Consider the following 27,636-nt stretch of genomic DNA (forward strand, 5'->3'; position numbering starts at 1 on the left):
GTGTTGTGCTGTTGTCTCGATTTATTGCTTGATCTCTGTTTTAATTTGGTCACTGATCTGTTGATTATTTAGGAGCATGTTGTTAAGCCTCCATGTGTTTGTGAGCCTTTTTGTTTTCTTTGTACAATTTATTTCTACTTTTATACCTTTGTGATCTGAGAAGCTGGTTGGTAAAATTTCAATCTTTTAAAACTTACTGAGGCTCTTTTTGTCACCTAGTATGTGGTCTATTCTGGAAAATGTTCTGTGTGCACTTGAGTAGAATGTGTATCCTGCTGCTTTTGAGTGTAGAGTTCTGTAGATGTCTGTTAGGTCCATCTGTTCCAGTGTGTTGTTTAGTGTCTCTGTGTCTTTACTTATTTTCTGTCTGGTTGATCTGTCCTTTGGTGTGAGTGGTGTGTTGAAGTCTCCTAAAATGAATGCATTGCATTCTATTTCCTCCTTTAGTTCTGTTAGTATTTGTTTCACATATGTTGGTTCTCCTGTGTTGGGTGCATATATAATTATAATGGTTATATCTTCTTGTTGGACTGGCTCCTTTATCATTATGTAATGTCCTTCTTTGTCTCTTGTGACTTTCTTTGTTTTGAAGTCCATTTTGTCTGATACAAGTGCTGCAACACCTGCTTTTTTCTCCCTACTGTTTGCATGAAATATCTTTTTCCATGCCTTCACTTTTAGTCTATGTAAGTCTTTGGGTTTGAAGTGAGTCTCTTGTAGTTAGCATATAGATGGGTCTTGCTTTTTTATCCATTCTGTTACTTTGTGTCTTTTGATTGGTGCTTTCAGTCCATTTACATTTAGGGTGCTTATCGATAGATAGTACTTATTGCCATTGCAGGATTTGGATTCGTGGTTACCAAAGGTTCAAGGGCAGCTTCTTTACTATCTGACCATCTAACTTAACTCACTTATTACACTGTCAGAAACACAGTCTGATGATTCTTTGTTTCTCTCCCTTCTTGTTCTTCCTCTTCCAGTCTTTATATGTTAGGTGTTTTATTCTGTATTCTTTATGTTTCCCTTGACTTATTTTGTGGATAGCTGATTTTATTTTTCAATTAGTTAGCATTCGGTTGTTCTACTTTCTTTTTTGTGTTTTTTTTCCCATGGTGACAGCTATTTCTTCTTAGGCATACTTCCTTCTAGAGCAGTCCCTTTAAAATACACTGTAGAGATGGTTTGTGGGAGGTAAATTCCCTCTACTTCTGCTTATCTGGGAAGTATTTAATCCCTCCTTCAAATTTAAATGATAATCGTGCTGGATACAGTATTCTTGGTTCAAGGCCCTTCTGTTTCATTGCATTTAATATATCATGCCATTCCCTTCTGGCCTGTAAGGTTTCTGCTGAGAAGTCTGATGATAGCCCAATGGGTTTTCCTTTGTAGGTGATCTTTTTTTTTTCTCTCTGGCTGCTTTTAATACTCTATCCTTGTCTTTGATCTTTGCCATTTTAATCATTATATGACTTGGTGTGTCCTCCTTGGGTCTCTTGTATTGGGAGATCTTTGGACTTCCACAGTCTGAGACAGTATTTCCTTCCCTAGATTGGGAAATTTTTCAGCAATTATTTCTTTAAAGACATTTTGTATTCCTTTTCCTCTGTCTTCTTCTGGTACCCCTATAATGTGAATATTGTTCTGTTTGGATTGGTCACAGAGTTCTCTTAATATTCTTTCATTTCTAGAGATCCTTTTATCTCTCTCTGCCTCAGCTTCTCTGTATTCCTGTTCTCTGATTTCTATTCCATTAACAGTCTCTTCCATCTCATCCAGTCTCCTCTTAAATCCTTCCATTGTTTGTTTCATTTCCGTTATCTCCCTCCTGAATTGATCCCTTAGCTCTTGCATATTTCTCTGTAGCTCCATCAGCATGCTTATTACTTTTATTTTGAATTCTTTTTCAGGAAGATTAGTGATTTCCATTTCACCAAGGCCTCTCTCCAGTGTTTGAGGGATTTTTAATTGAAGAAGGTTCTTCTACCTTTTCATGGTGATTGTAGTGGTTGCCGGCAGGTGGTGCATATGTCAGCTTGGAGAACAAAGTCCCTTTTTGTTTGCTGGTTGCCTTGCCTGTCTCTGCTGTTTGTGCTGGTTAACTGCACACAGGGAGCAGCCTCTGAGTTACTCCCTTAAGCTGCTGTGGCTGGGGCAGCCTTTAAGATGGCATAGGGCAATGGAGGGGGTTGTAGGCTAGCAGCATGTGTTCTGCCACAAGAGCAAAGCCCCTTTGTGCCTTTTGGTCTCCACTGTCTGTGCCAGTCAGTCGCACTCAGGGAGCAGCCTCTTGGTTAATCCCCTATCCTGCCATGGGTGGAGTGACCCTCAGAATGGCGTAGGGCACTGGCTGGGGTCGCAGGTGGGTGGTGCGTGTTCTGTCGCAAAAACAGAGCCCCTTTGTGCCTTCTGGACTCTGCGCTCATCTCCACTGTCTGCACTGATCAACTGCATGCAGGGAGCTGCCTCTGGGTTAATCCCCTGAGCTGCTGTGAGCGGGGCAGCCCTTGGGATGACCTAGGACACTGGTGGGGGAAGGAGGTGAGTGGCATGTGTTCTGCTGCTAGAACAAAGTCCCTTCATGATTCCTAGACTCTGCACCTATCTCCACTATCTGTGCTGGTCAACCACGCAGGGAGCAGCCTCTGGGTTAATCCCCTGAAATGCCGTGGGCAGGGCAGCACTCGGGATGGCCTAGGGCATTGGCGGGGGGTCACAGGCAAGTGGTGCTTGTTATGGCATGAGAACAAAGCCCCTTTGTGCTTCCTGGACTCTGCACCATTCTCCACTGTCTGTGCCGGTCAACTGTGCGCAGGGAGCAGCCTCTGGGTCTGGGCCGGTTAGCCGTGTGCAGGGAGAAGCCTCTGTACTAAGCTGTGTGGTTGCTGTAGGCTGGGCTGCTCCCCTGCTGTTCTGCAGCAATGGTGGGTCAGACGGTTTGCTTACAGTGCCGGCTGGAGCAAAGGAATGGCAGGCTGCGTATCACCGTGGGGGGGCTTCTGAGCTGCGTTGCTGCCCAGGGCATTAGGGCGCCTGAAGTTCCTTAAAGTTCCCAGCCTGCTGGACTGAGTGTGCCAGGATGAGTTTGTTCACCTGTTACACCCTTGTCCCTTTAAGACTTTTAAAGCACGTGCTTTTCTTTTGTCCCAGGGCTGCTGACTGTGGGAACCTGTTCGCAGGCTCAATCTCAGACCTTGCTTTTCTGCTCCTCCAATATCCAGTGCACCATGCAATGTGTGTCTGTGCTCCTGGGGCAAACTGCCAGGGCTGGTTATTTAGCAGTGCTGTGCTTCCACTCCCTTCCCACTCTGATTCCCTTCCTCCCACCAGTGAGCTGGGGTAGGGGGAGTGCTTGGGTCCCGCTGGGTCACAGCATTGTATCCTACCCTTTTCTGTGAGATGTTGAGCAGATGTAGCCTGGCTCGTGTACTGTATCTTCCGGTCTCTCTTTTAAGAATGGTTGTATTTGCTGTATTTTCAAAGTATATATGGTTTTGCGAGGAGATTTCCGCCACCCTACTCATGCTGCTATCTTGAGAATCTCCAAGTATATTGTATTTTTAAAAAGGCATTAAAACCTCAAAACCCAATGCTTACTAATTATTTTATTGCTTTTTACTATTTTCTTTGCTCTTGATATTACTTGCGTCTATTGTGTCTGTAAGGGGAAATACTATATGATGATGTGCTACTGTGCATCTCTTCCCAATTCCAAATTCAGTGATGTCATGTTGGCAACTTGAAATCAGTCATGGTGGGAGTATTTACACCATGGGAATCAGCAAATGGTACATATGAGAGCTTTTCTTCTTCCCAGACGGCAGTGTATTTAATACTTAGCAGCACTTCACCATCTGTGCACTTCACTGAACCAATGCTGGGTTTCTGGAGGCCAGTCCAACAGGCTGGATTGTAATACTATTGTTTGAATTTTTATTATAACATTTTTTTCCCCCTGTGGCTGAATTTTTTTTCTCACTTCAACAAATCCCATTTCCTGTACATGATAAGGACAGGCCAGAGTATGAAAAGCTTTTACATACTTAAAGTCACTATATTTTTTACTTTTTCCTTCTTTCTATTTGGACATTCCAGGATAAGCAACTCTTCTTTTGGAAAAAATTCTCTTTTGGTTGGTTGTTATTCTGATGTTCTCTTGTATCCTGGCATTTCCACTTTAACTGAAAGCTGGAATTTTTCTTTGTTTGTTTGGGAAGTGTTTTTAAAATGTGGAAATCTTTGCTTATAAAATCTTATGTATACTTGGTGATTTAAATCTACTTTCCTTACCACCTTGGCTGGCAGACACAGGAGAAACACGACTTCTGGTAATGAGATTCTGTGCATAAGACTTATAATTACGCACACAAATGTGTTTCCATGCTCCCAAATCTCCAATGAACAAGTTTTCTTTAGTCTCCAAGTTTAATTAACAAAAATGATAGAAAGTGATTCTCTTGCTCTTGAAGTCATATCTTCCGGAAACACATCACAGGAGAACTTGATCTCTGTATGAACTCTAGATGGAACATTTTGTTCCTATGTGATTCTATGTTCATGAACATGGGAGTTTCTTAATGAATAAGAGGTGGGATTTGAACTCGAGATTGCAGAACTTGGGGAAACATGTTTCTCTGAGGAGATTTTCTTTCACCTGTTTCCTTTACCCCCTCTGCTCTTGGCCACAGTTTGATTCTTCCTCCCATTTCCAATTCATTACCAATCTTTACCGTCATTCCCAGTGGTTCATAAACTACTGCGTTGTACTGAGCTTCAGACACACCTGGGATCAGGCTCAGAGATTCTGATTCAGCAAGTCTGGGATGAGACTATATTTGTCCTGTATTGTCTGGAGTTTTCACATTGTTGTGTAACTTTCTATTTTTCTGTATTACTTTTCTCCCTAACAAGATTATACAAAAAGTCAAGGCATATACGATAGAATATAATGTTTACATTCTCCCCAGCACCTGGAACAATGTGTACAGGAGGGCTTTGTTAATCCTGGTTGACTGACCACATGAGTGAACAGTGAATAAACACATCAGTGGTTTGGTAATTCAGAGGCCCTCCCACTGCCCATTTGATAGCATCTTATAAAAGGTTTAATTATTTCAATTATCGAATTGGACCCTACAGCCCCCCATATACTAGATTAGGAAGTTGTACTAGAAGGTAGTGATATAAAATGAGGGCTACAGTTCATGGTAAGGGGCTATTGACATGTTCCCACCTCCGCTGTCTAATTCAGTGATGCAAATTGACACAGTCTGGGGCCTGAACAAATTAGGTGGCAGGCAAATAGTCTGTAATCAATACAATTCATATATTGATCTGTTCTTTAAACTATTCTTTAAAACCAAGGTTTCTTATACCCTTTCAGTGGGAAAATGCATTTTTTTTTCATGTTTTAAAGGTGCTCTGGGTCTCTAAGAAATGGGAAATGTGAGCGAGCCATTGGCACCAATGATACATCAGTCCTGTGCCTGTAGGTCAAAGGCATTGCAAAGGTAAGTATTAAACTCATGAAAAACAATTATGAACAGAGTCACATTATTGATTCCACATTCAAAGTTGAATGCTTTCAGCCGTGCTCTTTATGTAACAACTATTTTATTCTTAATGTTAAAAAAGATCCTCTTCATATAGTGATCTTCTCATGTAATAGTGATCACTGCCATATTGTTGACAATTTAGGATTGAAAAAAGAGGTGGAATTAATATCCCTTGATAATATCTTGGACCTTCAGCCTGCCCCAGCTAGCTTTTACTCCTAAGAAATGACCTATTTTTCTGTCATTGCCAAATCATTTAAGCCACAGTTCGCAGCCCTCTGGCTGTCTCTATTATGTACTTTTGCACAATGATTTGCATATGGTCATGGTACCAATAAAAGTTCCAGTGTTGGTAACAAGTGGAGTGGGGAGTGAGGCTTCTGTGTTGGTCAAATACCTAGTGTGGCTGATACCATCAGCAGCTCTATTCCCACTGCTTAATTCCTACACAAGAATTATTTTTAACCACATCTCCATTTTATGGAGCCCATGTTTAAATACTCAACACTTACCCGGAATAAAGCCTTGTAAGGTGACAAAACCTAAGCAATTACTGGTAAAACTGTAAACTATAAAGGATATTGCCATTTCAAGCAATGATCCCAGGACAGGGTATTATTCAGGATTAATAAAAATAAAATCCTTTTCTGACCAGTTTGCATGTTCTCCATGTGGACAGAAACAATGCAGCAAACATGTCAACCAAGAATAGAGAACATTTTGGCCTGGATAGGGAAGGCAGAAAATGTTTACCTCCTCTGGGTTGTGTGACAAAAAAAAGACCTCCAATATCTAGTATAGTGTTTGGGAGATGGAAAGAGAGAATGCAGTGGTGCACTCCTCTTTGGCAGTCAGCTTCCAAGACTGGAATAAGCAGGAACTGTGGACAAAAGGAAATTTGGGGTCTGGTGTGGGTAAACAGTGACTTGAACCATGTTTCCCATATCTTGGAAGTGGTACTTTGGTCGGACCTCAGAACCTCCCTGCAGATTATTCAGGTCTGACTCAACTTGTACTAAATATTTATTGTTTAGAAAGTTCTTCCATTGCTATTGACTTTTTCGAGACTCACTGGGCTTTCTTTAACAGGAAGATGAAGATGCAATGTTTACTCTATAAGACTTCTAATAGAAGAGAATGTTATGCATAGAACTGACTCATGCTGTCTAAAATAATCATTTTTCCCTTGACAGTAGTGTTGTAATGATCTTTGTACTGCTTCAGTGAAGAGTTGTTCTCCCTCGTTGCAGTAGGATGTGGTGCCCAAAGTAAAGGGAGGAACATTTGGTTATCATTTAGACTGTGTGGCCTGGGGAATTCAGTGAGACTCCTCTCCTCAACTCTGAAATAAGAAATAATAGCCTTAAAGCAGAGTGACCAAAAGCAAAATGGTGGAATGCAAATGGCACCTGAAGCAATGCCTGGCTCATGGTTGTCACTTTATAAATATTTGTTGAGTTGATGAGTAAATAATGATTTATGATTCATTATTTACTATAAATAAAAAAAATCCCACCAAACAGATTGTGCACTCACTTCTCCTTAGGTCAGTCATTCAAAACTGGGGGTAATTTTTGTCACCAGGGGATATTGGCAATGTCTGAAGACATTTTTGGTTGTCACAACTAGGGTTGGGGTTGCAACTGGCATCGAGTAGGTAGGGACCAGGGATGCAGCTAAACATCCTGTAATGCACAGGACAGGCCCTCCCCCTAACAAAGAATGATCTGATCTGAAATATTAGTAGTGCTGAGGCTGAGAATCCCTGTGTTAGGTTAAAAAAAGAGGATGTTTTACAACTGTCTTTAAAAATGCCTTTAATTTTCCTTCTATTTGTTTTAGAAACAAAATTAAATGAGTACTCTTGTACTCACCATCATTCCCCTGACTAAAATTACAGAGCAACTACCATGTGCTGGCACTGGGTATATAGCAGTGAGCCAGATAGATTTATTTGAATCTAAATTAGTGTCTAAAGGTCTTAGGGACTCAGGATATTAAATTGTGTTCACCTAAGCACTATATAATGGGACACTCACCCATATAAAAGAAGGAAATCCTGCCTTTTGTGACAACATGGATGGAACGTGAATGAAGTAAGTCAGATGAGAAAGACAAATACTGTATGACCTCACTGATACATGGAATCTAAAAAAGCTGAACTCATAAGAATAGAGCCGATTGGTGGTTACCAGAGGCTGAGAGTGGGGGAAATGGGGAGATGTTGGTCAAAGGGTACCAACTTCCAGTTACAAGATGAATAAGCCTTGGGATCTAATGTACAGGATAGTGAGTATAATTAACAATACTGTATTGTATACTGGGAAGTCATTAAGAGAGTAGATATTAAAAGTCCCTGACCCCTGCCAACAAAGGTAATTTATTGGAAACATGAGGGAATGGAGGCATTAACTAACCTTATTGTGGAATCATTTCTCAATATTTACATATATCAGATCATCACCTTCTACACGTTAAACTTACAGTTATATGTCAACACTATTTCAGTAAAGCTGGAAAAAAGTGTTTTCACCTCATGGGAAAGATGACCAGCTGATCTTGGCTCCTCTGTAAAAATTTCATTTAAATAAAAAATTTTTAATTTTATTTAAAAATTAAATTTAAATCTAAAAGTTTTTCAATAAAAATATTTGAAAATTTGAAAATGTGTTTCATTTAAAAATTAAAACATTAAAAAATCCTTCTTAAAAAGCTTTTAAAAAATCCTCTTAAAAAATGAGGAGCTTTTGAGAAGAGGTTTCTTGGGAGTGTGATATGTGTTTCAGTGTTTTAGTACCTGGAGAAATGTCTTGGCCCACAACCGTGATCTGACTTTCAGGACTGCGCTTTCTCCTCCATCTAGTCGTCCTACTGCACAAGAGATTTGTAAGCACTCGATATTTGTACAGTTCTGCAAGAAACAACAGCAGAAGTGGCTACACAGTGTCTTTCAATTATGGTAGAGAATCAACACTGAAGTCAGTTTATTTACATTTTATTTCTACAGAAGTCTGTGCCTAATCCATGAATTATTAATTCAAGTAAAGAACAACTACATTGAAACGACCAAATAACCCCCACAGTTTTATACTAATGATGCATCAAGCTTAGTGATACTGTAGAGATAAAATGGGACATAAAAATGCAATGTAAAACTTAAATTATTTTCCAAGAAATAACAAATGCTAATGAGGATGTGGAGAAATGGGAACCCTCCTACACTGTTGGTGGGAATGTAAATTGGTGCAACCACTATGGAAAGCAGTATGGAAGAGGCTCAAAAACTAAAAATAGAAATACCATTTGACCCAGTAATTCCACTCCTAGGAATTTACCTGAAGAAAACAAAATCCATGACCCAAAAAGATAAATGCACCCCTATGTTAATCACAGCACTATTTGCAGTAGCCAAGATATGGAAGCAACCTAAGTGTCCATCAGTAGATGAATGGATAAAGAAGATGTGGCACATATACACAATGGAATATTATTCAGCCATAAAAAGAAAAGAAATCCTCCCATTTGCAACAACATGGATGGATCTAGAGGTTATTATGCTTAGTGAAATAAGCCAGGTATTCTTTACTTAAATTAATAATTCATGGATTAGGCACTGACTTCTGTGGAAGTCAGTGAGAAAGACAAATACCATATGATTTCATTTATCTGTGGAATATAAAAACAAAGAAAAACAGAAAGAACAAAAAAGCAATAGACTCATAGACACTGAGAAGTGACTAATGGTTACCAAGGGGGAGGGGTTGGGGCAGTTTTGGGGGTAGGGTTGGGGGAATAATGGGCACAATAATTTGCAAACAAAATATAAGTTGGTCATGGGGACAGTACAGCATGGACAATATAATCAATGATTCTGTAAAATCTTTCTACATTAATGATAGCAATCGTACTACAAGGGGTGAGGATTTAATAATATGGGTGACTGTTGAATCACTGTGTTGTATATTGAAGCCAACATAAGATTCTATATCAATGATGCTTCAATAAAAAAAAAAACAAGTTATTTTCTAAGGACTTAGAATAATCTTCCTGCAGAAGTGATGAACCTCTGTTTCATTTTATCAGAACTTGGGGAGACATTTCTTCTAGACATTCACAACACCTTGACTAAGTAAATCCTGGAAAGGCTGCTAAGTAAAGGTCTCTGAGCCTATATTCAAAAGACCCAATGTTCTGAACCCATTGATAAGTATTGTTCCATACCATTATTTTTTCTGTCTAAATTACTTCCTGGTTATAAAGCAGGCTCTTTTGCAAGTTCTATCCATTAAGCTGTTTTTAAACTAGTTTCTAGGTTTGCCCTACTTAGAATGGGTAACCTTTATTATATGAAGTGCATGTTCCTGAAAAGTATTCGTTAGGATGACATTCTACCTACCAAATCATATTTTCTGGTTGGATCCTGAGGAATAAATGGACACCTCACATACACTTTCTGTGTGACAGTATATAGGATGATACTTGTTGAATTGTACTCCCTCACTAATTTTAAAGGCAGTGGCTATGCTTTATTTTTCATGTTTGAGGCAGTGGGCACTGGCTTATAAGTGCTCAATAAACATCAATTTATTGGATATTATGTGAAGTAGTTAATAGAAGCATTTCACTTAATAAAACTGATGAATCACAGAGTAAGTTGAGGACTATATTACCATGGAAACCTTTTTGGAAAACTTCAGAGTTATCTAAAAACAAAGTAATCAGTAATGTGTTTCTGATAAATGCCAGTAAAGCCTGATTTCTACATGGTTTTTCCAAATCCAGGCGGCTGGGCTGTTCTTGTTTTACTAGAGTTGGGTACTGAGGTATTTGCGGTTCTGTGCCTCCAGCCTGAGCAGGAATTCTCAGAGTTGTGCAGTTCATGTCACCTGTGAGGACCTTCACACTGACCTGTGCTCCATAACTGACACACTGTGTATCGCCAGTCCCACCCTCTGGAGGCAAAAGAAGGGGGTCAGAAGGCGGTAGTTCTTCTAAAATACCTGAAGATAGTGATCTTGTTAGCTAGCTCTGTTGGAGGATTTTGGAGAAGGGGATGCTTAGAATGAATGGTGAAGGGTGAGTAAGAGCTACCTAGCAGTAAGGGCTAAGGGACATAGTTCATTTGTACAAGACCAGTGCATGTTCAGAAAAGAGGAGAAGGGGCATTTGGGGGTGGGGATGGACCGATGGAAATGAGGTAGGAAAGGGAGAAAGTCTGGGTGGTAAAGGATCCTTCCTTCTATTTATGCCATGGAGTTTAGATTTTATTCAGAAAGTCCTGGGGAGCTTGTTAAACTTTTTAAACAAGGGATGTGATCAGGTTTGTGTTTTAGGACACAGGTGGTATGTGAGGAAAGAATGGAAAAACGAGAGTGGGAGGCAGGAGCATGAAAAGGGCTTGTTGAAAGAGTCTAGGTAAGAGATAATGAGGCCCTGGACTGTGGGAGTGGGAATGGAGAGAGGAAAATGAAATGTAGAGCAGTTTGGGATGTAGAAGTTTGGTGACTATTTGGAGGTTGGGATGGAGAGGGAAAGAGAGATGGAGGGAGCTCTCTTGGCTTGGGGAACTGGGTGGGTGGGTATTAGCATTACTGAGATTGGGAGTTCTAGAGAAGAATCACATTTTCGGGGTCATGGAGGAAGAGAGTTTGGACATGTGGGACTGGGGTGGTGATCAGACATCCAGATGAGCAGATATGGTAAGCCCTCCAAGTCTAAAGTGCAGTAAGGTGGGTTAAGTGGGCAGGAAGCATCTGGGCATGACTGGACTTAGGATCATGCAAAAAATCTCCCTGAAAGAGCAAAATCAGTGGCAGAGGGGAGGAGGGGTTGAGGATGGAATCCTGAGGTACAGGAGCATTTAAGGGTAGGCAGAGGAGAAGTCCTTGAAAAATTATAAGAGGCAGGCCGAAGAGTCAAAAAGAACCGAGAGAATGTTTTGGGGGATGTGATGGTTTCAGGAAGTGGTCAATAGGATCATATGCTAAAAAGGGTTAGAAAGATAAGGTTTCTGTAAGCTTAGTAGTGGAAGGGATGAAAGGAAAGTCTGGACCGGAGGAGATAATGGTGATAATGGCAAAAGCAGCAGGGGCCCAAGAGTAGGAAAGCAAGGACATTCTTTGGCAGAGGAGAAATTATATTTCAGTATTACAGATACAAGTTTTTCCTATGCAAATTTGGAAATTATGATCCCAACACAGGATGTTAGCATTTTGCACTTTCAAATTCCTAATCAGAAATGGGATTCAGTAAATTGTTTTTAACTAAACAAAAACAGTAAGAGGTCTTATTTAGCTTTTGGTTTTTGAATAAACTTTGCATAATCACTTTTTACTGAGAACTATTCTGACTCAAGGACATGGAGAATTATATGATTTGCAATTTTTGAACCAATAAGAGTGAAAGAAGATAGAAGATGAGTTAACAACTCAGATGTAGAAATCAAGGATTGCTTTCCTCTCACCTGCAAATAGTAAGTTTCTATGATACTCAGAAGTTAAAAATCATCTTGTATTAAAATATCTAATGAGGGAAGAATGGGATGGAAAAACGCTGACCTTACAACAGAAGCACATATAATTTTCAAAAGATTTTTATATATCTCTACTGCCTCAGTGTACTCATGAGACATATGCTAAAGTGGAAATAGAGAAACATATTTGACTCTTTGATTTTCCAAATTGTTGGTCCTCATAGGTATGGACATTGGTTCTCCCAAAGGCCTTCCTATTGGTACTGTCAATTAAATTCTATAGAGGTCAATCATTTTTTTTTTCTTAAAAATTAATTTAAAAAATTTTTATTGAGGTATAACTGACACATAACATATTAGTTTCAGGTGTACAACATAATGATTCAATATTTATATATATTGTGAAATGATCACCACAGTAAGTCTAGTTAGCATGCATCAGCTCACAAAATTATAATTTTTTTCCTGATGAGAACTTTTAAAATCCACTCTTAGCAACTTTCAAATATGCAATATAGTATTATTAACTATATTCACCACACAGTATGTTACAAATCCCCTTGACTTGACTCACTGTTTTCTGTTTTTCCTCCCAAAGTTAAAGTTTTTTCATAATGATAATATGCAGAACTTCATTAATTTATCCAATTAAGCTGAATTTGAATAGCATATTAATTGCCTACTGTTATGTTTTGAAAAACATTACAGTGTCATCAAAATTTATGGGTACTTGAATCATAATTGCCAACTGCCATTTTTGCTGGTCCTTCTATTACAATAAATGTTCCTCTCTTGATTTATGTTTCACTGATTAAGTTCGACTTGCTTGTACTTTTGTGTCCACTTCCACATTTGAAACTTATATAGTCAAGATGAAATAAATGAAGGTCAGAATATGTTCAAGACATACATTATTAAAAAAACTATCTTAACCATTTTTAAGTGTACAATTCAGTGGCATTAACATTCACACTGGAATGAGGGGGAGAATTGCATTAAAATGCTGACTCTTGAATGCTTTCTACAAAGGCTGACTGAGCTCAGGCTAGATCTACCACTAGACCTACCACTCAGGCTAGATCTCAGCTAGAGCCCAATGCTGAGACTGCAGAGATTTTGGCTCAGGAAATAAGAAAACACCACTCTTGTCTTTTCTGGATGAGCAGAGGACTCTGAGTTGCAGGGACAGGTATAGCATCCCAAGGATCCACTGCCTGGGTGGTGCTTCTCCAGGCTCACTTCAAACTCTCACCAGCTGAGTGTTTGGGGACGGTCTAACAACCAAATTTTTATGTACTGGAAATGCATCAAAGGTCACATTTTATCTTTTCATCATTATTTCTCTAATGTGGCCTGCATGGCAGGTTTAGAAAAGTGAAAACGTTATATTGCAAATACTCCTTAGTCCCCACAGGGAAGTTTTCATTTCTTACAATAATGTACAGCCAAAAAGTGTCAGGCATATCTGAGCATTGGAGGAGAATGAAAAACACCACTTGAAGTTAAAACCATCTGTATTTGGGAATTCTGTCCAATACAATCTTTTCCTTTACTTCTATGCAGGCTGAGATACTCACCAGTACTTTTGCAGGGCTCTGTCTGTGGAGCTCCAGCACACGCACATCCCTCTTCCTGACAAGATGAGGGATGGTCGAGTTTCTCAAAAAGGCGCTCAGCTCAGGGGTGTCCTCTGGGGGGACAGCAGGCTGTAAAGAGAAAGCAAGAGGTATCACATCAATTACATTGATGTGTGTTACTTTTTCATTAGCCTTGAACTTTAAGCAGTTTTTTTTCCCTCAACTGAATATGATTCACTTGAGAATTCAGATTTACCCCCGGCATGTACAACAGCAAAGTGAACTCTACTGACAAGGATCAAGCCTTCCCATTCTCCAATTATAGGAGTTTATGAAGGATAGGAAACGCATTCCTGGAACATTTATCTTGTAAGGGTAAGATTTTAAGTAGAAATGATTTCTCCTTAAGAATAGAAAGTGTAGAACTGACATTTCAAGCATGAGCCATGATTGTCTCATTACCTTCTCTAATTATATATTGCAGCTGGTTAAACTGAGGGGCAGTCAGTGTGGTGAGATGGATCCTGAGAGGGCAAGAAGGTGAGGTGCTGACTATGGGGAAATGAAGGCCCCGACTTCGGCATGTCTGTGCCCCAAACTCCTGTAATTGTAAGAAGTGATCCCTCAGGAGAGAATCATGTTCTGATGAAAATGACTTTTCCAAAGCGTGCAAAGTGAAACATTGTGCTGAAACAGAGCTTGTTTTCAACCCTGAGTGTGTTCTGCAAATGTTCTAGAACTTACGGTTTTATCTCAGGCTCCATGCTGGGTGCATCTTTTGGCTAACTAAGTATTTTGAGAGTTCTAATAAATCACACATAATATCCCATTAAAAGTATTTATTTTAGACTGACAACATAGAACCCCAATTTTCTGCCTGCTCCCCAACCCCACAAACACATCTTCTTTTACACAGTTCCTCCTTGTAGTCATAAGAACAATAACAGTATGCTCACTTCTGTGGAATGAAAAAAAGATTTTCCTATACCACAAAAGATGAAATGATTGTGCTCAGTATGTCCTTAGAACCTAGAAAAATTACTGGATAAACAGAAAAAGACAGTCAGACTCCTTAGTTTGCCATGTACAGCCTCTATGTGCAGCCTCAGCCTGCTTCTCCAGCTGCATTCTCACCAGTAGCCCCCAGCATCCTGCTTTCCAGCATGCAGAACCATTCTCCACTCCCGGTTTGCACCAAGCTGACTCCCTGGGCCTCTTTATGATGTTCCACATGATGGTTCTGTTCCCCATCAGCATCTGTCAAGTTCTATAGTAATTGCCTCATGACTGGTCTGAGTTGCCCAGTGAAAAAATGTAAAACAAAACACACAGTCACAAATAACATCCCAAGATATACCAGAAAACAGGGAGAGGAAGATGATCCAGCCAGGAAAAGTAAGATGGGTGAAATCAGATGTACAAGATAATCCAGGAAAGTGTGAATCTGTGGAAGCCTAAGGAAAAGAAAAGTTGCAAAAATAAGGGAGTGACTAAAAGTGTCAAATCCTGTAAAGGCGTAAAGAAGAGTTAGACTGAAAGTATTCATTGCATTTGTTACATAAGAAATTATGGACATGTGACCCAGCAATTCCACTTCTGGATATTTATCAGAAGAAAATAAAAGATATCTGCACCCCATGTTCATTGCAGTATTATATATAATAGCCAAGATAGGGAAGTTACTTAAGTGTCCACCAAATGGGTGATTGGATAAAGAAAATGTAGTGTGTGTGTGTATACATATATAATGGAATACTACTCAGCCATAAAAAAGGAAACCCTGCCATTTGTGACAACATGGTTGACCTTGAAGGCATTATGTTAAGTGAAGTAAGTCAGAGAGAGAAAGACAAATATGGTATGATCTCATTTATATGTAGAACCTAAAAAAAGTCAAACCCAACCCAACCCAAATTCCTAGATACAGAGAAGAGTTTATGGTTGCCAGAAGTGGGGGCTAGGGGATAGGTAAAATGGATGAAGATGGTCAAAATGTGCAAGCTTTCACTTATAAAATAAATAAGTCAAGGAGATGTACTGTACAGCCTGATGCCTTTGGTTAATAATGTTATTGTATATTTGAAAGCTGCTAAGAGAGAAGGTCTTAAAAGTTTTTATCCCAAGAAAAATAATTTGTAACTATGCATGGTGATGGGTGTTAACTAGACATAAGATGATGATAATTTTATAATGTATACATATATTGAATCATTGTGTTGTACACCTGAAACTAATGCACATATATGTCAATTATATCTCAATTTTTAAAGAAAGAAATAAAAGAAAAAAATTTAAGGATGCCTTTTTCTGAGTTGGTATGGGTGGAAGTTGAACTGCGGAAGCTAAAGAGTGAATGGGTTTGGACAAATGTATAATTATTTGAAAAAGTATGAAATTAAATCTTTGTCTTATTCTTGTATTGAAGCAATTCCCAATGGCTCAGAGATGAGGTGCAGCCTTGTCCCCCAAACAAGAGAGCACCAAAACAAAACAAACTAAAACATGGAAGTTCTTAGTATCTATTTATAATGGAAACAAAAGGTATATATATGTATTGGCATATATAGGTTACTGGGTTAAATATATTATGCCATTTATGCAAAAGATTACTGGACAGTTTTTAGAAGTGGTGATGTAGAGCTATATAGTAATTTAGAAAGCAGCAAGATCTTAGTAAGGGAAAAGGCAGGTTACAAAATAGTATATATAATAAAATTTTAATTTTTAATAATGGATGTATACTTACCTTGTATACTAGTAGTAGATAAAAAACCTGGAAGAATAGTCATCTAAATATTACCAGTGGTAGAGATTTAATGATATTAAGGAAGTTTTGCTGATTTATTTATACATATGAAATGGTATAATGGATTATTAAAGAATATCATTAATCATTGTCAATATACAGTGAAAGTAAAAATAAATGAATGCATAAATAAATAGGAAGTGTAACGCCAAATGAGTGGTGATGTTACAATAAGCACAAATTTTTCTTCTTTATGTTTTTACATATTACCTGATATATTCTTATGATGGGCATTTAATATTTTTAAGTATGAAAACCAAAGAAAAAAATCCATTTTATAATTATAGTAAGAGTAAAAGAGAAATAAATAGGGGCAGAGAGTAATAGCTTGACTAAAAATGGGAGGGAAAAGGGGCCAATCTTGGAAGAGGATACAGAGCCAAGTTATTTCCTTATTATTTGTGTTGAAGCTGGAGGAAATTTAAGTGTGTTTACTATATCCAAGGAAGGAACTAACAGAGAGGAAGAGGTTAAAGATACAGGAAACAGAGGGGATACTTGATGTAGGAAAGTTAAATTTAGAACTGGAGGAAGCATTCTTCCTCTGAGAGCACTGGGAAGGAGCTGAGGAGGAAAGAGCATTAGAAAGTGTGTGTGTGGAGGGTGAGATTTGGGATGAGGACATGGACCATTTGAAGATTCTCTTGCTTTAGGGTCACCTGCTAACAGTAATTGTGGGGAGGCTGGACAGGTGATACAAGGATGGTGGTGAAGGTTTGGAGAAGCCAACAAAAAGGCAACGAATGGGAGGGAGAGATGGTCGGAATGGCAGAGAGGGCTTTTCCAGGTGCTGGCTGCCCAGTGAGCACTTCCCACCACCAATCTGTGTGGTGCCTTCATGCTAAGGGGTAAAAAGCCAACTATGGGACTGGGCATGGATGAGATTTTCAGGGCAGGGATTTGAAAGAATAGAGGAGAAGGGAGGTTACGTAAGGGAGCTTGTAAAGAATGTTTCAACCAATGATCATGGCTTCCAGGCTTGGCAGGAAAGAAAGTATGTCCAAAGGCAGTTTTGAGAGTGGGGTGGGTTAACTGATTCGGAGAAAGTTTTCCTATCAGGGCAGGGAGGTACTTGTGGAGAAAGGCAGTGAGAAGATAATAAAAATAGGAGCCTGAATTGGTGGCTTGGCTGTTGAATTAAGTATTTCAAAGGTCGGGTAATTGGAGGTGATGTTCAAAGCACTGGGATGATGAAGTGCACAGAAATGAGGTGAGGGTCAGCCCTGTGGATGCTGGAATATGCCAGGACCATGGAAGGGCCTGGCACAGTGAGGAGGAGTGTCAGCCAGAGTTGTTCAAGGACACTCAGTGATGGAGAAGCCGACAGGAAAGCATTTTCAGCACAAGATTAAAATTTGAGCTTAGATAGAAAATTGTGAAAGTCTTTAACAAAGATTCCCTTATATTTTCTGTATTATATACTCTGTGTGTGTGTGTGTGTGTGTGTGTGTGTCATTTTTCCTTTGAGGTTTATCTTGTATAATTTCTTTTATAGTAGGTCATTGGGAGATATGTTACATTTAACTGTAGGTAACCAAACTACCGCGAGAGGGTGCTGAAGGAGCCAGAGAATGTTCCTTCCCAAGTTACAGCCTATTACTACTACTACTACTACTACCACTAATGGCAGCAACAGTAGTTAGTAGTAGTAGTAGTAGTAGTAGTGAGATAATAGCCCAAAGAGAAGAAAACTCGTCCAACTTCCTGTGTGGTTCCATGAGATGCAGCTTGTGTACAGATAAAGGACATGTCCTACTGTGGCCCCTGGTATATCATCAGTAATAAGCATTTATAAGTGGTTTCTTAAGAAAACACAGGATTTACTCTGAGCTATAAAATAAATGTATCACACAAATGGCTTGCAAAACAGTTTTATCAAATGACATTCCAGAAATTATTTCAAAATACAGAAAAAAAGAAAAAGCAAGGAAGAAGTTATCCAAGAAATGTAAACAACAGTTAAAGCCTATTTTCCAGATGAACTTTTGGAGACTATTTTACAATGGATTGTGAACCCTCAGGTCATGTTTTCCTTAATCTAAATCCTTGGAGGTGAGAGAGGCCGGACTCTTAGCACCCATGTTAGGCCAGACATTCAGTTCAGAGAAAAATTTGCTAAGTGCTACAAGGAGCTGGTGGTTATAAACACTATAAAGTATCTTCTTCAGAACAAATATGAAAATTTCTCCTTTCTGCAATAAGGAAACAACTGTTAGTAAATATGGTCCTTTCCCCAGCTGCTACTCAGACCCCAACAGGGTTTTCTATTTTAGTAACTCTTCATCAAACCCTTCACTCTGGTGTAAGTTTAAACTTATGGATTAAAGGGACACTCTGTTGTCAGAATGTTCAATACAGTTGGAAATGCAGCTTTTGAAGAAAAGATTTAGAGCTCTGTGAACCCAAGCAAAGCATTGCATGCTCTCTTTTTCTTTGTATGTAATTTGTCTTTGGACTTCAGGTATTCCCAGTATACACGATATCGTGGATTTGTCTCCTGTAATTCTTTGTCTATAATTAAATCAAAGTAGAGACAAACCTAGGAGGTCAGTCTACCATATAATTTTCTTTCAGACATAAGTTTACCCAAAGCATTATTAAAAGAATCAATTCAGTCCATTGGTGAACTTGAAGCTTTTTTTAGTTGCTGAACCTGTGTTTTTACATTTTCAAATACACAGGAGAACCTGATGACCATCCTCAAGAGAAGATATGGCAAGGAGAAATTGACCCTGGAGAATGTATTCTCTTTGATGGTTGAAAATTGGATCTGTAGGCACTGTTACAAGTAAACAATAAATGATATTTCTCTTTCAGGAAGAGCATTCCCAAGAGGCAAAGAGACAGAAAGACGGAGGGAAAGGGAGAGAGAGAAGAGCAAATGAACTGGGAGCTAGAATTGAAAGTGGTTGTAGGAAGTAACGGTGTCCCTGCATTCTGAATAAAAAGCAGTAAGTAATTGAGACAGTTATGGAGGAAGAAATTCTTTTAAGGATAAGACAAAGCTATGCAAACCTGCCAAGCTAAGCCATTGTCTGTGGGCTCACTTACTAGAAAACAAAACAGAACAAAGCAAAAAACGATTTGCAGAGCTAAAATTCTTATGAATGGTTTCTATGTTTCTGCTTTCCATGTTTGCACTATCTGATTGTAATTCAGACTTCCTGTGGGAAAGGTCTTGTTCAAAAGACGAGTTCTCATTTGTAGCCTCCTGCTTTTCACAGCTTCAGAGATGTTCTGTATACAACACTGGCTTTCTCTCCTATTGCAGTCGTCCTAGTCTCAGACCATTTTTATCTCAGGATTTTTCTTTGTTGAATGTAGTTCCAGAATGCTGTATTATGACCTGAATGAAGGTTGAATTGAAGCATCTCATTTGTCTTCCCCACTAGGTACAGTCTGATATTCTGTGGCCCTTTCTCCCAGTGTCTCACACTGGGCTGTTTATTATGAAGTTTTGCTGACATAAAAATATCCTTTACTCTTCATGCAACTCTGCTTCCTTAATAGTGTTTTTCAACTTCATCTTATCTAGCTATCATAGCCTGTTTGAAGGACCTTTTCCAAACTCCAGAGTAAACCCACCAAAATAGGAAAATTGGTAGTTAGAAATCATTATTTTACTGTCTTTGGAATAGTTGAGAAATACTTTAAAATTTTATTCTAAGAGGGATCTGGAACAATTCAGATTTAATGGATTGGTTGGAATGCTGCAGACAGTTGAATGTTTCAAAATGTTTTAGGTGGTAGCATGTGGAGAAATTGCCACATTAAAATCCTCTATTTCTGATTTGGACCATGAAGCCTGGAGGCAAAATCTTCATGGCTATCCGCTTATGCCCCCAGTTTATAGAAGACATTGAAATCAATTTGGTGATGTGAAACCATCATGGGAGGACCAGTAAACTAAAAGCAGCAACAATTTCACTGGGCATAAAAGTGGAAGAGGCAGTGTATGTGCCCAAGTCACTGTCACCCCATCGTGTTTGCACCCCGAGGGCTGTGCACTTGCCCCCCACCATCTAGCCATGCTTCTGTTTGCCCTCATAGTTGAATGTTTGCACAGTGTCCACAAAGCAGGCTGTGTGAGTCCCTGTCAAGCCTGATAGAGGCAAGCACAAATAAAAACTCATCGACTTCTAGTGCCATCTGAGTTTGTCCTTGGCTTCCCCCAGCCATTTAGTCGAGGATGCTCTATATTTGGGCAACAAGTGAGGTGCACATGGGTGAGAACTTTTGCCTTTTGTCTCCTAAAATGGCCATAGGTCACAGGAGGATCATGGTGGCAGTTTTCAAAGGCAGTCAGTGTCCACTCTTCAAACCTTGGGGACATTAAGGTAACTTGGCGGGATAAACAAACTGTACCAATTACTACTGTGAAAACGGAATCCCATTCAGGCCTTACTGGACTTTGAGGTTTATGTGAGCAGAGTCACATTTAGAACCTATTTTCAATTTATAGACGGGTTGTATTTCAGAAGGTTTTATGCTAGATGTTTGGCACTCAGAATACATTTCTCTTCAGACATAACCTTTTAAGGTGTTTCAGTTCTCAGGCCAGCCCACAGAAAAGCCTACTTTATCTCCAATATTGTTTTGATGTGTAAAACTATGTATTTGCAATAAAAACAAATCCAAGAAGGTTGCTATATGATTAATTTTTAAAATAGAAAAAAGTCATTGTGTTAAGTACATTATATGAAATGCTGACAGGTTTAATTAGACAGAAATGAGAAATTGGGTGGACATGTTGTGAAGATTCTGCAGGGGATATCTGGGGAATTCTAAAGGTTTTAGAGTCAGTGGCACTGGTTACTTGGAGTGGGTAGCCCAGAAAATGTTTCTAAGGAGACCTGGAAAGTGTTATTTTTCGAATTTCCTTAGGAATTTATAAAAGTTGGAAAGAGGCACGAAGGAGGGAGCTACTTTCTGTGGTCAAGTGGGTGAAAATGGGAGTATTTACAGGAGGGATAAGCAGACTACGAAAGTGTATGTGAACATGAGAGGAAGGGAATCAACTGAAAGGTTGAAGAAGAAACCATGTGAGAACTTTGAAAATCCTCTAGAGAAACTTGAGAAAGTTGAGGTAGTAGTTCCCTCTCTTGACTGGTCTGCAGCTGGCTTGTAATACTTGGTGGCCAGTCCAGTGAGGACTGGAGCATTCTCAGAATGGAAATTAGAAAATGAACAGATGCAGATATTTTAAGAGGCACTCAACACCTATCACTCTATTTATTAAGGAAGTGTAGAACCAAATAGCAAGGAATTTAGTTTAGTAGGTAAGTGAGATTTAATACTGGAATTTAAGTTTTGCCTATACCAATATATTTTTGCCTCCCTGCTGCTTTTACTAAACCTACCTTCTCTCTGCTTCTTTAAGAACTAAATTAAAAAATATATATATAGGTACTTTAAAATAAAACTTTTACATTCCACTTGAAAAAAAAAAGCAATTAACTTTAATGCAAGAACCTGAAATTGATATTAAGTTAAACATTTCCTAGACCTAGTCTGTTGAAGATAAAAAGATCTAATTTATAATTTGTTCTTTACTAATTTCTAATTCATATGTAAGACAGAGAATAAACTGCTTAGCTTTGTGTTATCTGAAAAATAAATTGCCAAGTAAATTAATAGCAATTCCACCAAGAAATTATTTAATATCTTAAGAGGAAAATAATTTTCAATTTCAATTATGTATAGCCACTGACTTAAAGTATTCTGATAATCAATTTAAAAAATCTATGTATTTATTTTTTAAAAAGCTCTTTTAAGCTCTGTGGGTCATAGTTGTTAAATATGGTAAAAGTACTTTGAGAGTTAAGACATTTGAAGATTTTCATGAATTCAGAATTTTAAGAATTCATCAATTGTTACATTAGTTGTTTTAGGGAGCTATTACTTCATATTACAACCAAATCTTCTTATATTCAATTTCCACAGATTGAGAATTTTATAAAAGAACATAATTAATTTTAAAAATTACTAGACTCAGATTTTTAGTCCAAGTCAATACTGTAAAGGATACCTGAATAGTAGTGCATGCAGGTACCTAGTATATACTACCACTCAGTTTGCATAACTCTGTCAACATTTAGGGCAAATTATCAATTGGTAATGTTCCAGTCACTGCAAATGATTGTTAAACTGCAACAAAGAAAAATAACTTACAACCAATATGGTGCACATTAAACAAGTTGCATAATGTACACAAACATATAAATAGTGTCAGATAAAAACTAAACATTACACTCAAAAAGAGAACTCTTCCACATAATCATGTGCTCTAAAAATCTCTGACTGAAATGGAGTGTACATATACCATGGAAAAGGAAACATGAAAGTTTTAATTACTTAGATGTTACATATTAATATGTGAAGATGTTATTTTATAACATGCTACTGTCCTAGAAGTTAAACTCATTTCAATGAAGAGCAAAGAGAGAGGAAATGGAAAAAAAATTCTGGGGAGAAAGTACTTTAAATAATTTCATGGAACACAAGTGGCCTTATTTTTTATTTCCCCATTAAAAAGGAAGTTTGTTCCCCATATGTCCTTCAAAACTGAACCCCCATTCAGTTTTCCTGTCTTTAAATGTTGGGCTGAAAAAGAAAGGCTTTCATAATGGGCAATGTCTGTGTGCCACTGGTTGAGAGGAGTGGCAGACCTGCGTCCTGGGTGAGTGAGTTAGTATTTCATGAAGCCTGGCCTTTGCACCGTTTCTAATAGTGACACTGTGTCTCTGAGCTACTAGAGAATGTTCACTCTTAAAGGAAGTTCTCTTTGGAAGACAATATCTGATTAACAAGGTTCTTAAACAAAAATTTTTTCCATTCAAATATGACATTTCTAAGGGCTAATTAATTTCCTTTCCAGAAGGAACTGAAGCCAAATTTGGATCTAATCTGATGGGATCCACTTGGTGGACACTTGAACAACTCATTATTTGAAGTGTGACCAGCAAACCCACACTGTGAATATCAGGTGGGGACTTGAAGAGAGTCAGAATCTCAGGCCCCTTCCCAGATGCTGCATCTTTACAGACTCCCACCTGGTTTGGATATGCTTAAGAATTTGAGAAACACTGCTCTAGGCTTCTATATAACTGCACTAAAGTCTGGGGGTCCTCAGGACATTGAGATGGTCTTTGGAAAATTACCACATGTCACCACTTGCTATTGGCAATATCTGGAAAATCCCACTTTGGCAAAGATCCTTATATTTTTTGGCAATATACCAAAAAGACTTTTAAAATAGCATTTTATATGAATTCTCCAAAACATGACATGTCTGTTTATGATTTTGGTTTGGTTATGTTGCTAGTCAAGCCTATATAAAAGATAAATTTTTTAAAAGGCTAAATGAATGATAGGTTACCATGAGCAATAAGGCAAAGGTAAATTTAACTTTTCTAGGAGTGATGCTTTAAGTTGGATCTGGCATTTTAACTATAAAACTAAAAGAAAATGTCTGACCAACCATCACTGAAGTAACATTATTATAATTACTTTGCTTTTTTTTTAAATAAGCTGCTGTTTTTATTTATTCCTTACCATAAAAAAAAAAAAACAAAGCTGCTGGTGAGACCAGGCTCCTACCTTTATATCCTGTGGGTTGATATCAGGATTTGTTTGACACTGCAGAGGCCCCAGAGCTTGAATATGAAAAATGTAAAGGAGAAATTCATCCCGGGCAGAGAATGGCCAGCCCACCTCCAGAAGGGTGTCACTGATGGTACTTGGTCCAATATTGTGCAGCTACAAGCCAGAAATACATCATGTAATGGTACAGTACAAGGCAGGAAAATGACATCAAAATCCAAATACTCCCCACACATTCTGAAGCACATGCATTTTTGGTTTCAACTCATCTGGACCATGACCATGGATATAGGAAAATACAGTTTATAAGCAAGAGGAGCTCTGAAACCAAGAGATGCTGGGACTTGGACAGGACTCTTTAATCGGGAGGCCTTAAGAGTAGATTTCCTCAGCAAAGACTACATTAACCATGTCTGATAATTGTGATGTTTACCTTAAATTTATATTAATTTAATTGCAGTGCTAGAAATGCAATTTTAATTATATGCTTTCAAAACCCAATTATTCTTCCTTTACATTGAAATCTGCCTCTTTCCTGACTACTGACTTGTCAATTGCAACCATATGTGATGCACTCTCTTTCACTCTCTGGAAAAATGGCTATCCATCAAATGCCAAAGATGGTCTGGGCTCACCACAGTTCACTTCAAGTGCACATTTCAAAGCTTAGTTCCTTCTGTTTTAATCAGCAAGTCTCAGGGAAAGAAAGGCCACATCTCACAAAGAGATGAACATTTTAAACACATGCCTCCTGCACTCGCAGGACACAAAACAGCCTGAGAAAAACACTACGTGTATTTAAATTTACTGTGGTTTTGAAAATTCACTTCAAAGTTAGCAGGGACTTTTTGTCTTTTTTTCACAGTTCTGACAATTATAATGATCAATAAAGTAATTTATAATTGTTTTTCCTTATTAAGTGGCTTATTTGATTCACATCATCAAAGCAACATGACATCCATTGATAAAAGTATATTTCAGGACATGAGATTAGTCTGTAAGAAACAGTCAATGATTACTTTTGTCACTACTGATTATTACCCTAAAATTTTATGATCCATTTATGCTAAGATTAGAAGCAGGGCTGCCCTGAGAATGATTGACTTTGAATATGTTTTCAAACTACAGTTTCACTATTCTTAAGCAGAAACTGGTGCATACAATGTTTAGTAAATTATTCGATAGCATTTTTTCCAGCAAGTTCTTAATCCAAGTGGCCTTGGGGACTTGTGTTATCCTTTGGCTATCAAGACAGCTTAAGGCAAAGCTTTGATCCAGCTTTGGAGAGGGATTCCGATTCCGAACCACAGGTTAGGCTGATGACAGAGACTTTCATGTTGATACTGCACAGGAATTGATGCTTCTTTCTCATATATGTAAACAGCTTGTAGTTTTGAAGTGGCCTTATTGTTAACCTTGGACAATGCTATTCATGTCCCTTATATCTTGAGATAAAAGTCACAGTCAGAATTATTAGGTTAGTGGCATGCGTTACATTAGAGAGGAACAGAGGGCCTTAGTGGAGGAGGAACCTCAAACAGAAGTGAACAGGAATAACTACTTTCCACCAATACCATTTACTTTTTTTTTTTAAGGAAAACCTTCTAGACTAAGCCTTTACTATATACTGGTTTCTAACTGTAAAAGACTTAAATATTGCAGATGATGTGTAAACAAATCTTCCTCATTTACAATTTAACACTTGAAGTGGGAAAAGACTGTCAAGGATTTTTCATGAGCTGCTGGTGTGCTTCTGGAAAATATTTTACTAGTCAATAGACTATTTAAAATTTCAGAATAAGTTATTCACATCTGATTTAGGTCACTGGAATGAACAGTAAAATTATTCTTATCTACTATCTACCCATCCTATATATTATATATGCATTTTTTTGTACAATAGTGAATAATCCATAAAATTGTCTCTGCCTGGTACCTTCTGGTGGACATACAGTTTAAGAGGTGGGTAGGTTTATGGATATCTGAAAATGTAGGAAGAAGTGGAAAAAGTTTTTGGAGCTAGTCATTTTTATGCTTAGGCTGTTCAAACACAAAAAAAGAAATAAAGAACATTTAAAAGAGAAGAGTAGCAAGACAAAATGTTTCTCACTATATAATGGTTCTCACCATTAAAAAGCAAGTGATCATACAGTGATTACCTAGTAGGACACCCCCACCACCCACAGCAGTATGATAGCATAGCAGCACAAATCCAGCAGTGTATAAAGCTCAGGTCTTGGATTGTTGTCTTTGAAAATGCTATGAAGTTTATTAGTAAAGAGCATAAGAATAAACTCCAAACAACTTTAACACAGACAACAGCTACCTCGTAAATATGTTCCACCAATGGTCCAACTCCCTCCTCTTTCCGGGGCACCTCTTCTGGTTCCCAGTTATGAATGGGCAGAACAATCTGCGGAGGATGGGATACTCTGAAACATGGAACATTGTGTTAATCACTAGTGGTGGCACATGTGAAAAATGCTTCACTAGTGTACAGTACACTAGCAACAGCAGAAAAAGGTGGCTGTCAATTTACTTGGACAGATATTGACTATATGGCAAAAAAGTATTGAAGATGATGTTCAGCAAGCTAACTAAAGGAATAGTAAAGGATCTGAAACATCTACCATTGGCAGTCAATCACTCATCTCTAGCTGAGTGACTATTTTATAGTAGCTCATCTCTTGGGCACTAGGGGGCAGCATGGAAAGCATTCCTGAGTTGCGATGAACAGTTTAACATATACATATGTAAATATGTACATGTATCTGTAGATCCTGTGTGTATGTGTGTGTGTGTATGACATATAATCACTGCCTTAAGCCATATAAAAAATAACACTTTTTTGTGGATAAAATCTATAATTCTGTGTGGTGTGCTAAATGTCCAATTGTGAAAAAATAGTTTTTAGTTAAATACATTAGTTAAATATTTTCAAATTGTGCCACTTGTACATTAATTCTTTGGCTTTCCATTAATGCAGCTATACCTCTCATAAGGACAGGCCTACGGCCAAAATAAGGCCTGATCAAGTCCTAGAGTTATCTTATAGATAACTCAATGGTCAGAGAATTAAGTGGTATAATCGTGTAAGTAGGATATTAACTTGGTATGTAGGTATTTTTGCTTGCAACTTACATCTAGAAAGTGAGTACTGGATGAAGGAAATATAGTATGTGGCATTAGTCCATATTAAAAGATGACTACAAACTGAAGTGTTATTTTTATATAATCTTAAAAAGGATAATTCTCAAAAAAATGCTTTCTGAAAGTTTTTAGATAAAAGTTATCTTTAAAAGAATTCCTAGACCTTCAGCTGAAAGTAACTTCAACAGAAAACATTTCTTTTGGCAATGTCTTGAATGCCTTTTTATTAAGGGTATCTAGTAATTAACACAGCTTCTAGCAACTTCAGATGTTATCTTAATTTTTCCCTCTGGGTTATCTCTAATACAGAAAGCAAAATTTATTGGGTTAAATGTTGACCAAGGGCAAGTAATTTAATTTCCGTGTATTTCTATTTCCTCACCTGGAAAATTATGATAAACTCTTTGGGTTGTATACCGCAAATGATTGGAAAACATCTCAGATGCCTTTGGTCAGAGTTAATTTGTCTTATTGGGA

At 38.1% G+C, this 27,636-nt stretch overlaps 1 protein-coding gene and 1 long non-coding RNA gene across 8 annotated transcripts in view; one reads left to right on the plus strand and one right to left on the minus strand.

Annotated features, from left to right (window-relative positions):
* Positions 1-27,636, plus strand: part of LOC118923844 (uncharacterized) — a 149,976-nt gene that overhangs the window by 106,369 nt on the left and 15,971 nt on the right. Inside the window, exons 2-5 of one of the 3 annotated variants that reach the window (XR_005029351.2) lie at positions 5,414-5,507; positions 19,225-19,358; positions 20,673-20,744; positions 23,285-23,392. This is a non-coding gene — a long non-coding RNA (uncharacterized LOC118923844). Of the gene's footprint in view, positions 1-5,413; positions 5,508-19,224; positions 19,359-20,672; positions 20,745-23,284; positions 23,527-27,636 lie in introns of those variants that run through there. The other 2 variants (XR_008996364.1, XR_008996365.1) reach the window with 2 other exon arrangements.
* The window catches only part of ITGA8 (integrin subunit alpha 8), a 162,172-nt gene that overhangs the window by 22,538 nt on the left and 111,998 nt on the right, over positions 1-27,636 (minus strand). For 3 of the 5 annotated variants that reach the window (XM_036908031.2, XM_057498231.1, XM_036908032.2), the window contains 4 exons: positions 26,336-26,441; positions 24,007-24,165; positions 13,602-13,730; positions 8,350-8,463 (listed from right to left, as the gene is read on the minus strand). In XM_036908031.2, coding sequence (XP_036763926.2) covers positions 8,350-8,463; positions 13,602-13,730; positions 24,007-24,165; positions 26,336-26,441 — 508 coding nt within the window. Of the gene's footprint in view, positions 1-8,349; positions 8,464-13,601; positions 13,731-13,782; positions 15,056-24,006; positions 24,166-26,335; positions 26,442-27,636 lie in introns of those variants that run through there. The other 2 variants (XM_036908033.2, XM_036908035.2) reach the window with 2 other exon arrangements.

This window comes from Manis pentadactyla, chromosome 3 (genome assembly GCF_030020395.1).
Source record: "Manis pentadactyla isolate mManPen7 chromosome 3, mManPen7.hap1, whole genome shotgun sequence".
NCBI lineage: Eukaryota > Metazoa > Chordata > Mammalia > Pholidota > Manidae > Manis > Manis pentadactyla.